The sequence below is a fragment of the Sminthopsis crassicaudata genome, chromosome 5, assembly GCF_048593235.1.
Source record: "Sminthopsis crassicaudata isolate SCR6 chromosome 5, ASM4859323v1, whole genome shotgun sequence".
Classification (NCBI taxonomy): Eukaryota; Metazoa; Chordata; class Mammalia; order Dasyuromorphia; family Dasyuridae; genus Sminthopsis; species Sminthopsis crassicaudata.
In genome coordinates, this window is record NC_133621.1 from 235,724,695 (window position 1) to 235,737,906 (window position 13,212).

General features: G+C 32.9%; 1 protein-coding gene across 1 annotated transcript in view; it reads right to left on the bottom strand.

The window, feature by feature from the left end:
- TPH2 (tryptophan hydroxylase 2) overlaps nt 1–13,212 on the bottom strand; it is a 126,253-nt gene that overhangs the window by 98,096 nt on the left and 14,945 nt on the right. The window contains exon 5 of the mRNA XM_074267627.1: nt 8,959–9,026. Coding sequence (XP_074123728.1) covers nt 8,959–9,026 — 68 coding nt within the window. The remainder of the gene's footprint in view (nt 1–8,958; nt 9,027–13,212) is intronic.

The window sequence follows — 13,212 nt, forward strand, 5'->3', positions numbered from 1 at the left end:
GAAAATTATTTGCTCTCATTTGCCCTAAGTATCACAGGAAGAGGTCTTCCCATCATTTTCTCATCCAGCAGAAAGCCCTCTTCACATTTTAAAGAAATAATTTTCATATGCAAACAAAGCAATGGAGTCAAGAGGAAAAATAGATCTAACATATTAATATGGAGGTAATTAATATAGGCAATCATAATAAAATGACAATAAGAAAGATGATAGCATTCATACAGTGTTCTAAAGTTTGCAAAGCATACATTATCTTATCTGATACTCACAACCACCTGGCAAAATAGGTTCTGCAGTTATTATTAGCCTCAATTTACAAATGAGGAAACTGAACCTCAGGGAGGATAAGTAATGTGCTTAGAGGCAGCATGGCACAGTGTATAGAAGGCTGCATTTGACATCAGGTAGACCTGGCCTAGGATACCAGCTGTGTAATTCTAAGCAAGTCATCTACTTTTTCCAAAGCTTGGCATAGTGTCTGGCACATAGTAAATATTTAATAAATGCTTGTTGATTGATTGATTAGTTTCTGTCTGCCTTTTTATTTTTTAATCTAGAAAATGGGGGCAATAATTGTACCTACTTTCAGGATTTTTTCAGGATTATCAGACCAATGTATCTGAGTTTAAAATGAATTAACATATGTAAGGCCTTTTGCAAACCTTGTTGCTGTTCAGTCATTTCAGTAATGTTTGACTCTGTGACCTCCATTTGGTTCTTCTTGGCAAAGATATTGGAATGGTTTGCCATCTCTTTCTATAACTCCTTTTATAGAAAGGAGTGTTAAGTGGCATACAGCTAGTGAGTGACTGACATCAGATTTCAACTCTGGTCTTCTTGACTCCATTCTTGATGCTCTATCTACCATCCCTCTTAACTATAATTTATAGTACTATATGTTATTATTATTATTATTACCACCAAATTTATTAGCCTGGGAAAGTCCCCTAATGTCTACAATTCCTCTGGCTGTTATAAGACTGAAATAATAGAAAAAGAAATCCTATTCCGAATAACTACAAAATGCATAAAATATTTGCAGACTGACCTACCAAGATACACACAAAAAGACATGTACAGATTCAATTGTAAAATTCTCCTTAAAGAAACAGAGACCTTAAATAGGCAGAGCAATATTCAGTTTTTATGGGTAAATAGCCAAAGGAATATTCAGTGTTCATGTGACAACATAATAAAAATTTGAATGCTACCAAAATTAATTTGTATTTTGGTGCTATGCTAATTAAATTATCAAGGGGATACAGATATAGAACTTAATAAAATAATAATAAAATTCATTTGGAAAAACAAAAGATCTAGAATATCAAGAGAAATGATGAAAAGAAGTTTTTACTTTTTCGGGAAATAGCACTTCAAGACTTCAAACTAGTAGTAGACATCAGCAGTAGATATCAAAACCATCTGGTATTGGTTAAAAATAGAATGCTAAATCAATTAAATGAACTAAATAAAAGAGAATCAGAAGCAATAGGACTCGAAAACCTAGTGTTTGATAAAGTGGAAAACATACAATGCCCAGTTTAAAAAAAAAACAAAAAACAACTTCTTATTTGAGAAAAATTGCTAGGAAAGCTGTCTGGCAGAAATTAGGCTTTGACCAACCCTTTATACCACACTCCATAATACATTCTAAATGGATGTGTGGTTTTAATATTAATGATTATTCTATTTAAAAAGTAAAAGAGTAATAGATTACATACCTTTCACAGCTCTGAAAAGGGATGTGTTCTTAACCAAACAAGAGATAGAGGCAGTTATAAAATATAAAATTGATAACTTTGATTATTTGAAATTTAAAAGGTTTTTTATAGACAAAATCAATGCATGTAAGATAATAAGAAAAGCAGTTTAGTTGGGAAAAAAATCTTTGTATCAACTTTCTGTGATAAGAGCTGCTATCCAAGATATATAAAATATAGATTTCTCCAAAAAGGATTAGCAAAGTATTCACAACCACATGAAAAAAAATGCTCCAAATTACTAATAAGAGAAATGCAAATCAAAGCCATCCTTAAGTTTTACCTCACACCTTACAAGTTGGCAAAAAAATAATAAAACCTGGCAAGTTAACATTAGAGGAGTTGTGGAAGGATAGGAATACTAATACATTGTTGGTGAATCTGTGAAATGGTACAATTATTTTAGATAGAAATTTGTAGTTATGCAAAAAGCATGACTAAAATGCCCATACCCTTTGAATCAGAAAGTCTGTTATTGCACTTACATATACCCCCAAAAAAGACTTCAATAAAAAGAAAGTACTCATATGCACTAAAATATTTATAGCAGCTCTTTTTATGATAGCAAAGAATTAAAAACAAAATCATCTCATCAATTGAGTACAGGCTACACAAGTTGTAGTAAATTAATGTAGGGTAATTACTGTGCTGTAAGAAATGATGTGTGTGAGGAAAAAAGAGAAGTATGGAAAGATCTGTAATGAAGTAATAGAGTGAAGTAAGTAAAGTCTAAAAAAAAAAATCCAATATTTGCACTAATGTAAATGGAAAAAACAATTACACACCAAAAAATAAAAATAAATGTAATAAAATTATAAAGATCAAGCAGAACTTGAATGAAGAAATATGAGATGATATTCCCAACTGACTCTTTCATGAAAGGGAGAAGTCTAAAGTTATTATACATTGCACATGTTTTTGAACTTTTTCAAGATATCGCTCAATTTTGCTCACTTTTTTTCTTCTCTAAAAAATATTGTTATGTGGGATGTCTCTCTGGGAGGAGGAAAGGTAGGGGCACTTATATGGTAATATAAAAAATAAAAGACATTAATAAAATTATGTTTTTAGATATATTTGGAAACATTAAACAAATTTTTAAAATTCAATAAAGGATAGATAATGATAATTTGTAGTTTTCTAAGTCAATACACTGCTGGCAGGATACTTATGAACAGTTTACCATTCTATTTATATTTGAGTTTGACAATACTGGTCTAGGCAACATTTTAAAGCTATAAATTACAGGGGGAAAAAAAGCCAGTCTATATTGATGAAGCTTGTTCCTTCACCTGAAGTTCCCTATACTAGTGAAATCACAAGTCTAGTTTCTATAAGCACTTTTTTTTTTAATGGCACATTTTAGAAGTTCAAAGGCAAACAACTTGAAAAAAGCATCAGTAGTTAAAATTTATCTCAATAATTTTCAACAATTAAACTTGACAATGCTACTGTTGTTTCATTAAAAAATAAAAAAATAAAAAAAAATGTGGCTCTTTGGCCAAAAACTGAATTCTGAGAAGCCCACTTTTAGAAATCTTCAAAACAACCTTCCCTTACAAAAATGGCCTCCACCTACCAAATATTTAGTTTTATTTTCCTTCTCAATTTACTACTCCATAGAAATTTAAACATCAGCAAGTGCTGTTTATAGGGGAGTCATAAGGAATTCCCACAAGCCTCACATTGTCTTAGCTTTATTCAAAAGCCCAGAATCAGTGTGGAATAATGGAACAGAATAAAATTAGTTCAGTCAAAAAGAAAACCTTTCTTCTCCCTGAGGAGGCACTCCTCAGCAAGGCAGAATAGGGGGAGGGAGAAAAAACCTTGGTCTCCTATCATAATAGACTCCATGATCCATCACAATGACTGCCTGGCAATGGAATGAGAGAAATATAAGTGAAGGTACATACATTTCACTGGCCAATCCATTTCCTTCCAAGCTAATGAAGAGCAATCAGCCCCACCTCATTCATCTTCTACCTCTAATTCACAATGTTTCCAATTAAGATTAGCCTATCTAAAAGAAGTTAAAGTAGCCCTCAGTATTCCTTATAATAACGCTGTGTTCCATAACTAAGATCCATAAATCAAGTCTATACTGGCACAAAATGAGAAATGTTAAAGTCAACTGGAATTTCTGGAAGTTTAGAAGTGGTTATTCTTTTGAGCTCTTTCATGATCGCAAATACCTTCTGAGAAAATAATTATAGGTAATTCTCATATTTAGAGACAAAGCTGAATTCTCACATGGGTGAGACTAGAAATCTACAAATTGAGAACCTCACAAAAGCATTGGTTTCAGAACAAGGTAATATTTTAAAATTGATCCCTCTAGAGACCCAGCAAAAACTTTTAGCCTTCACTAAGGTTTATTTTATCTTATCCCTTCTCCCAAAAAAATACAAGGGAAAATCAAAATTTCTAATATAACCAATATGTGCATTTATTTTTAAAACTTGATCAAAACAGGGAATAAAAGAAATAAGGGATAAAGTTGCCTGCAAAAGATATATGACATAATTGCGATTACATGAAATAATAGCTTTTGCACAAAAAAATTAACATTATCTTTGATAAGAGTCTGATATTTCAGATGTAAAAGTAACTAAAAGAAATATATAAGATCAAGAGCCATTTCAAAATGGATAAGTAGTTAAAGTGTATAAACAACAATTTTCAAAAGAATTACAAATTATTAACAATCATATGAAAATTAGTTCTATAACACTATTAATAAGAACTCAGTTTTTACCTCACATGCAGAAAACTGGAAAAGATAACAAAGATAGGAATAATCTTGTGTTAGAAGAGCTGGGGAAGATAGTTTTGATGGTTCAACCACTCTGGAAAGTAATTGGAGTAATCCTAACAAAGTGGTTAAAAATTGTCTAAACTTAGAGATTCTACTGCTAAATGAAAAACCTCAAAGAGATCAGATACAGAAATGTCCCATATACATCAAAAGATTCATGAAAGTACTTTTTGTAAAAGTTTAGAATTTGACGCAAAATAAATGTTTACCCTTTAAGAAATGGCTGAATGGTACATAAATATGAGGAATTTTATTATGCTATTAAGAATATAGGGCAGGTAGATGGCACAGTGGATAGACTGCTAAGGTTCTAGTCAGGAAGACTGATCTTTCTGAGTTCAAATCTTGCCTTAGAATTGTGTGACTCTGGGTAAGTCACTTAATCCTGTTTGCCTCAGGTTCCTTATCTATAGGAGCTGGAAGGAAATGACAAATCACTCCAATATCTTTGATAAGGAAATCCCAAAAAAGAGTCATGAAGGATCAGATAGAACTGATTGGGGCAACAAAGTCAGCTAGTGGTTCTTGTATAATAATACCCATAACTGCATGCATCTAACACTTATGTTTCCAGCTGCTCCTATGCAGCATTGGCAGAAGCATCTATCCACTGATGAGTGAGAGAAATGAAAGGCAAGGTAAGGAATTAAATATTTATATAATGTCTCCTATGTGCTAAATATTTTTTCACAAATATTATCTTATTTAATCCTCACAACAACCCTGGAAGGCAGATGATATTAAAATCCTCATTTTACATTTGGGGAAACTGAGGCAGGGATTAAGTGATTTGTCTTCACAGGAGGACTTGTTCTGTATTGCTAGAGAATAGAACTGAGAGAATGATGAAAGATACAGTGAGAAGCTCTCAATCAGACCTAGTAAGTTGCCTTGGAATGCTGTGAGCTCTTAAACTACTTTAGAATCTTACGGGAGTACTTAAGATGGAAGTTGTATGAACAACTATCATATATACCATACAAAAGACTCTGATAGTATAAAAAAATATGGACTAGACTAAATTTTAAAGTCCTTTTCTATTCCAAGAGATTTCCCTGATAAATAGGAGCTGAAAAAATCCAGCATCAATTCAAATGCTAAACCATTAATCTGGATCTTAGAATGCTAGAATTGTCTTATCTATTTTACCCTAAGTGTTGAACCAGCTGTTTATATTACAAAAGCCCAAGAATAAGAAATACCCAAATACTCAGAGATGACAGTAGCTAAATTCATGTTATGGGGAAAGAAAGTAAAGTTCGCCTTAACTTAAGCTAATAGAAAAGTCAAAATCAGTTTAAGAAACCAAGGGAAAATATGAACCCTTCTTTAAGCAGCAAGATAGACTGAGAGAACCATCACATCCCTCATTACCCATTAAATATATAACAGCTTTTTTTAAAGCTATGATAACCAAAGAGCACAGGAAAGTGCCAAAGAATGAGTCCCAAGACCAATAGATGATCGTGCCATATAAAGGAAAAAGGGCAATTTCAGAGAAAGTCTGATTGCTAAAGCCCCTTGGCACCAGCCATCATTTTTGCTGTCATTTTATGTTCTTCAAAATATCACTTGTCCTTTGAACTTCTCTTCAGAACCAATAAGATATTTTCTAATCATGAGATCCACTTCTATGTTGAATTTTCATTTCATTAGAGGAAATACATTTGGCATCTCTTTTAAAAGAATATGTTCAGTAGTTGTGCCCTTCACGCTTGGATTTTCTATGAAGAATAATATTAGAGCCAATGGATGGTCCCTCAATTATTGAAAAAGCATTTGGGTCTTTCAAAAACTCATGGTCTAACATTCTCTGGATGTCTAAGGGAGAGTGGTTAATCATGTCTCTATGCAAAAATGTCAATCTTTAAACTCACCAGAGCCTCAAGACAGTTCTCAGCATGTTTATGTTTCTCTACTTCCTCTTTTTTTTTCAGATTCACAGCAATTCCCTTTATCTGTCCTTCCACTCACTTCCTGGATATCTTTTTCCTTTTCATTGGTCACCTCTACCAATTCACTGTACTCCTTCTATAAGAGTATTCCAAAGTTTGGCCATGTCTTTCTGTACCTTTCTCATCACCCCATCTTACAACCGACCAGCCAAGTAAAACTGGGAGAACAAAATATTAAAGGTATTTATGCCTTGTCTCCTCCTAATAGAATAGAAATGGAGGTAAAAAACTCAGTTCTGAATCCCAGTTTTGTCACTTATTTATGTGACTTGAGCAAATCACTTCATCTCTAATTTATCTCTAAAATAAAATACTTCCCTTCAAAATCTATAGTTGCTTAAGGAAGTTGGATTACATGATATCATTCCAAATGAGTAAAATACTATGCTTTTCTTCTCTTCTACTCTTGAATTCATTTTCATTAAAATTTGGGTGACTTCTTCTTAGTCCTCTGTATGATTTTACTTCTACATAGCTCAATTTCATCATCTATAAAATGAGAGAGTTAGATTTGATATCTTCTAAGTCCATTATGACTATGTGATTTCTAACACTTACATTAGCAAGCTATTTCTTTTCTGCTTGTAGATTTTGTCAGGAAATTTATATAGCTCCTATGATAGATGTGCCAGGTAGTATGCTAAGTGCTTTACAATTATTATCTCATTTGGTCCTTACAACTACCCAGTGAGATTAAGTGCTGTTATTACCCACAATTTCTGCTGAGAAAACTGAAGAATACAGAGATTATGTGATATATCTATGATCACATAATTAGGCCAGATTTGATATCAGGTCTTCCTGACTCCAGGCCCAGCTCTTCCTCTTTGCTACCAGATGCCACATATATCTCATGATACTTTGTGGTCTCATACTATTTCCTTCCTGCTTCTAGACTCTACCAGAAAATAATGATCCTTCTATCATCTTTTGTAATTTGCTTTATGCATTTAAAAACATAATTCTAAGAAGAGATCACTTGACCAGATTGTCTAAAGTGTCTATATCTCATAAAGGGATTAAGAAGTATCTAGGTCCCAAACTACAATATTAACTTTTTTCTGATCTTTCTTCCATTTTCTCTTTTTATTCAAACTATTTCATATCTTTGAGAATAGCCTCAATAATCCCTAAGTTACTCATGGATCCTTTATCCATACTTATAGTGTGAGCAACTAGAATTTCTTTGGGGCTGACTAGACTATTCTTCCTGCCCCATGGATGTTTTTTACATTAATACTAAGTTATTTTTAGAAGTCTTCAGGAAATTAGATTCTACAACCCAGATTTTTTCAAATATTTAAAAATTCATATTTATTATCTTCTTTCTCTAGTCTGATTCTGATGATTCTTTATAATCTGGAGGTCACTAGAATTCTTAAAAGCTATGTCAAGAAGCACAAATTAAACAGGTCTTACTAAGCTAGAAAAGCTTTGAAATTAGTCTCTGAGATGGATTGTTAAAGCTTATCATCCAAGATGAGGAAAGTTCAGAGATGCTTATCATTATAAAATTGACCACTGCTTAATGAATTATTTTTGGTTACAGCAACTCATGAAGAGTCTCTACTTAGGCATGGAGGGGCTATGTTGGTGGAAGGAATAACACACAAATTAAATATGGATATTTGAAGTAGACAAGACTATAGTCTTTTTCTCATTGCCACTTTAAAGAATTTAAGGCCACTGCTAGATAGTCTTCATTTTAACAAAGACTTTTTGTTTACATGGCATTATTATAAGCATTTGCTTCCAATGCACTCATTATATACCATTGTTTTTATGAAAGTATACTTACAAATTTCAATCAGAGAAATTGAAGACAGTGGTAAGAGGATATAGAAAAAGAATATACAATGGCTAAAAGAATGAGGTGGTTATTATAGCTGAAAAAATTCATCATTAAATAGCCAGCTTTTATAGAATCATATATAAAGAATAGCAGAGAACACTGAAACTGACCCTCAAATTTTATAGATGAGAAAATTATTGAAGTTTAAAGAAATTGGATGACTTTCCCATGGAAGTATCAGAGGCAAGACTGAAATCAAACTTTTACTGATTCAAAGTCCATTCCTCTATCCATGATGAGGCTACCTTAGCCAAAATTGCTAATAATGGAGAATACATGGAGAAGGAAAAGAAAAAAAGAAAGTGTTAGATGAATAGAAATTAATCAACAACAAAAGGCTGAGTTAAGACTCCATTTACTTCTATTTAAAATGACAGGAATTTCACAGAGTATGTTAAGTTCTCAATGGTAACAGAAGTTTATCCGTATCGTTTTGCCATGTTACTACATTCCTGTTTTTTATGCTATAAAGAATGAATATTTACCAAATACATTTCAAATTTAAGTGGTTTCTGTAACCAGAAAATAGATTAGAAAAGCAACAAAGCCACAAGAAAGAATTATATGAGTACTTACTATTTATAACTCATAGCCACATCCACGAAATACTTTCTTCTCTGTCGATAGACATTGTCCTTAAATCCCTTAAGCAAAGAAAGAGATTCGTTTATTTAACAATGTAGAGGAAAATTAGCTATAGTGAAACTAAAAGGAAATAGTCAAAGTGTTACATAATGAGTGATCAATTCAAATTTCCACATTGTGTTTTGATGGCTACCATTGATTCAGAAAAGGCAAAATTGAATTTCTAGTAAAATCTCTGCAATTTGACTCTGCTAATTTGGAACACTTGCTCAATCAGGCTGAAATTGACTCACCCAAATCTATAAAGAATGATTTAACTGAGGAACTAATCGTGACTTCAGAAGGCTGATAATGAAGCTGGCTTGTGTTTCCTGACACAGAAATAACTGATGAACTATCAGAGGTGTCATATTAGACTCCTACAGGAGAAAGGTGGCCTTCTAAGTAAAGTTTAAACCAAATTAACATGTAAATGGAACAGGTTTAACAATAAAAATACACCATAGATAATGTTAATTTATACTTATTTCTATTTGAGTTTGACACCACCATACCAGAAGAACAAAATGAAACCTAAAGACAAATACTTTCACACATAGCCAATGTGTTCAAATATTTTGCTTGATTTGACATATTTGTTACAAGTGATAGCTTCTGTTTGGGGAAGAGAATTAGGGGGCAGTGATTAAGATACAAAAGAAATCATGAGTAAAATATTTTAAATATATAGTGGGGGAAAAAAAGAATCTCAAAGGGGCAGCTAGGTGGTGCAGTGGATAGAGCACCAGCCTTGAATTCAGGAGGACCAGAGTTCAAATCTGGTCTCAGACACTTAACACTTCCTAGCTTTGTGACCCTGGGCAAGTCACTTAACCCCAGCCTCAAGGGAGGTGGGGGGGGGGGGGACGATCTCAAAAAGAAAAATAAACAGGATAAAGTTGTTTCTTGTTAAATTTAACACATTTTTTTAAAAATTGCAACAAAAGTTCATAGTCTTATGGTCAATTGTCTTCTTTGTTCTTTGTGAATTGAATGTTTGTATTGGTTCAGTAAGCTTATAATTAAAAAAGTACATTTAATTTTTTAAAAGAGTAACTAAACTGATTACATTAGTGAAAACAAGATTTCAAGAGAAGAATGTTTAAACTACTTAAAAGAGAACTGTTTTGAAGACTCTTCCAAACTTTGGAAGCTTAATTTACAAATAATTGATGTGTATGTTATAAGCTATTTTTATCTCTTTGGGCAATTATTAGCTTCATTTCTTTTACTTTTGGGTGCTTGAAAGTAATAAGATTGTTATAGTTTTTAAGTCACTCATTCCCCCAAATTAGTCAAAATGAAGAGTTCATTGTAGTAAATAATCACTTCTACAAATTCTGAGCATAAAAATATCTTGCCTGTCTTCAAATCTTAGAGAATTTGAAAGCCTCATCCTTTTGTCTCTTTGGTAGAAATGAGAAAGTTTATGTTTTCATTAAATAAACTGTTTTGTGAATACTTTCACACATGGACCTTTAAAAAAAAAAACTAAATTTAGGAAATTCAACATCTGCACCTAAAGGAGATTCTATTAGACTTCTGCGAGAAAAAACTCCTGAAATAACTCTTTCCTCTATAACTATCCGTTTTCCTCCTCCTTAGATGTTCTCAGCCACTTACAAATAAGAGAATTATTTCTTCAGTACAGGCATTTTTCCCCTTTCCTTCATATCTCCAATACTTGGAACAATATTATGGAAGCCTCCACACTACCCTAAAAATGAAGTCAAATTAAAGACTGTTGTTGTAAGTAATGTACTTCCTCAGGAGTTTGAGCTAAGTGAAAGGAATAATTTCAAAAGGAAAATGTCTACAAACCAAAATAGACTTGGGCTTGTTCTGTTGTCAAATCTCACACAAATTCATTAGAAAATGGCAGTTGGCCCTGTAATTTGGTTTGTGAGGCCTGAAATCTTCACAAAATAAAGTTGGTAGGAACTTTCTCTTTCAAGATGATTATAACAGTTAACAGATAGTATCTTATTTATGTGGTGGCCACAATAATGTAAAGGCATACAAATGTGAAAGATATCGGAACTCTGGTCATCACAGAAACAAATCTTCTCTTCAGGGGACTGACATCCCATAAAAAGATGGGGTGCCAGAGGTGTAGAACAAGACATATTTTGTAAGACATGAGCAACGTATAAGGTGGTTGTAACTCTTTGTAACCAGGGAATGTTGCACAGCAGTAGAGATAGAAGTCTTTGGGAAGAGATATAGTTTTTAAGGAAGCATAAGGAAAAAAATTTAGGCTAAAGCTGGTGATTTATAAACACCTAGAAATACATCCAAATAAAAGAAGCAAGAGATTAAGATTTGGAGACACGAGATGAAACATATATTTTTGGACATGGTTCATGTAGGATATTTGTTATAAGGGTTTTGTCTTGTCTTATTGGCGATTTTTTCTCCCAAAGTAGTGAGGGAGAGATTGAAATATTTCATTTAAAAAATTAAGAAGCAGAGGTCTCTTTTTTACCACAAGAGAGTCAGAAGTTGTGAGGTATTCATAACTCATAGATAAAGTCAAGGTATCTCAGAGGGTAATGCTGAGATCATCCTTTATGCCCCTGGATTTTTCAAAGTGACAAATATGATAAAATAAACAGGCTCCTAGCCATGTATTACTCCACATCTGCTTCTCTTCTCTGAGGAGTGTCACTAGCCTAATGGCATTCCATTCCTGCGAGTTTTCCAGAGAAATCTTACATACTCATTCAAAGCATGCACCTGCATCATCCCAGAGAAGTAGCTAAAAGAATGAAGTACTAGCATTTCTCCTTAACCAAGTGTAGAAATTTTCCAAAGGTTTCCTGTGAGCTCTAATAATCCAGACAGTCCTATGTGGCAACTAAGCTAGAGGAAAACAGTGAAAAGAAGACATTGAGCAGATATCTACACAAACATTTAGAAAAAGAGCAACCTTCAGCTACCCAGCCTAAGCTGAGCAACAGTTGGCGATAGTGTCAGTTCTTTGCTGTTATGGCTCCCAATTGAAGATCCAGAATGGACAACAACCTCTATCCTCAATTGAATGTCTACACTATTGTTTTATCAAATATTGACTCAACTATTATACTGTTCTGGGAACCATGGTACAATGGAAAAAACATGAGATTTGGATTCCCAGAGCCTGTTTTCAATTTTAGCTTAACTTCCTATCATTTTAGCTTTAGAATACTTCTTTGGAATTTGGTTTCCTCATCTATAAATATGAAAGCATTAGAATAAATAATAATTATTGATAACATTTATGGGTCCCTTTAGAGTCTGTAAAGTATTATATGCATAATTGTATTATATATTTAATGTAATTTGTTATTATATATCATATTAATATGCTAAATACATTAGTTATAATTATAAATCTTATATTAATAGGTTAATAATTCACATGCATACTCTCATGTATAATTACATATATAATTTCATTTTATCTTTCTAACAACCCTTACAAGAAAATGCTATTATTTCCCTCATGTTATAAATGAAGAAACTGAAGCAGAGAGGTTAGGTGACTTGTCCAGGATCACATAGCTAGTTAAGTGGTTGCAGCAATATTTGAACTCATATTTTCCTTACTAGAAGTTTAAAGTTCTATATACAATGAAGCAGCAAGATGACACAATGGATGGAATGCTGAACCTGGAGTCTAGAAACCTGGATTTCAAATCCATCCTTAAAGATTTGGTACCTATGCAAGTCTTTGATCCTGAGCTAGTCATTTAACTTCTATCTAATTTAACTTCTGTTTTCTCATTCATAAAATAGGGATAATAACAACACTATCTACCAAGGCTGTTGTGAGACTAAAATGAGACAATATACATAAAGCACTTTACAAACCTTAAAGCAGTATGAAAATGCAATAATGATGGTGATGGTGATGATGATGATGCTACCTAACTACATCTGGCTGTCTCTTCTAGATGACCTCTGAGGTCTCTTCTAGCTCTCTAAACCTCTGATTTTAAACCCTGTCTAATAAGGCTTATTTCCCTAAATTTCATATTCTCATTTTCTTCTCTGGTCAGCTAATTTTCCTTTGCAAGTATCAATACAAGGTGTCCTAAAGATCCTATTCTTGTCTCTGTACCTAATCCACCTTTGGATTTGTCCATGCACAAAAAAAAGCATACTATCTCTTTTCCTTTACAGACTTAATAATAATGCACCAAAATTAAATTTTGCAAAATGAAC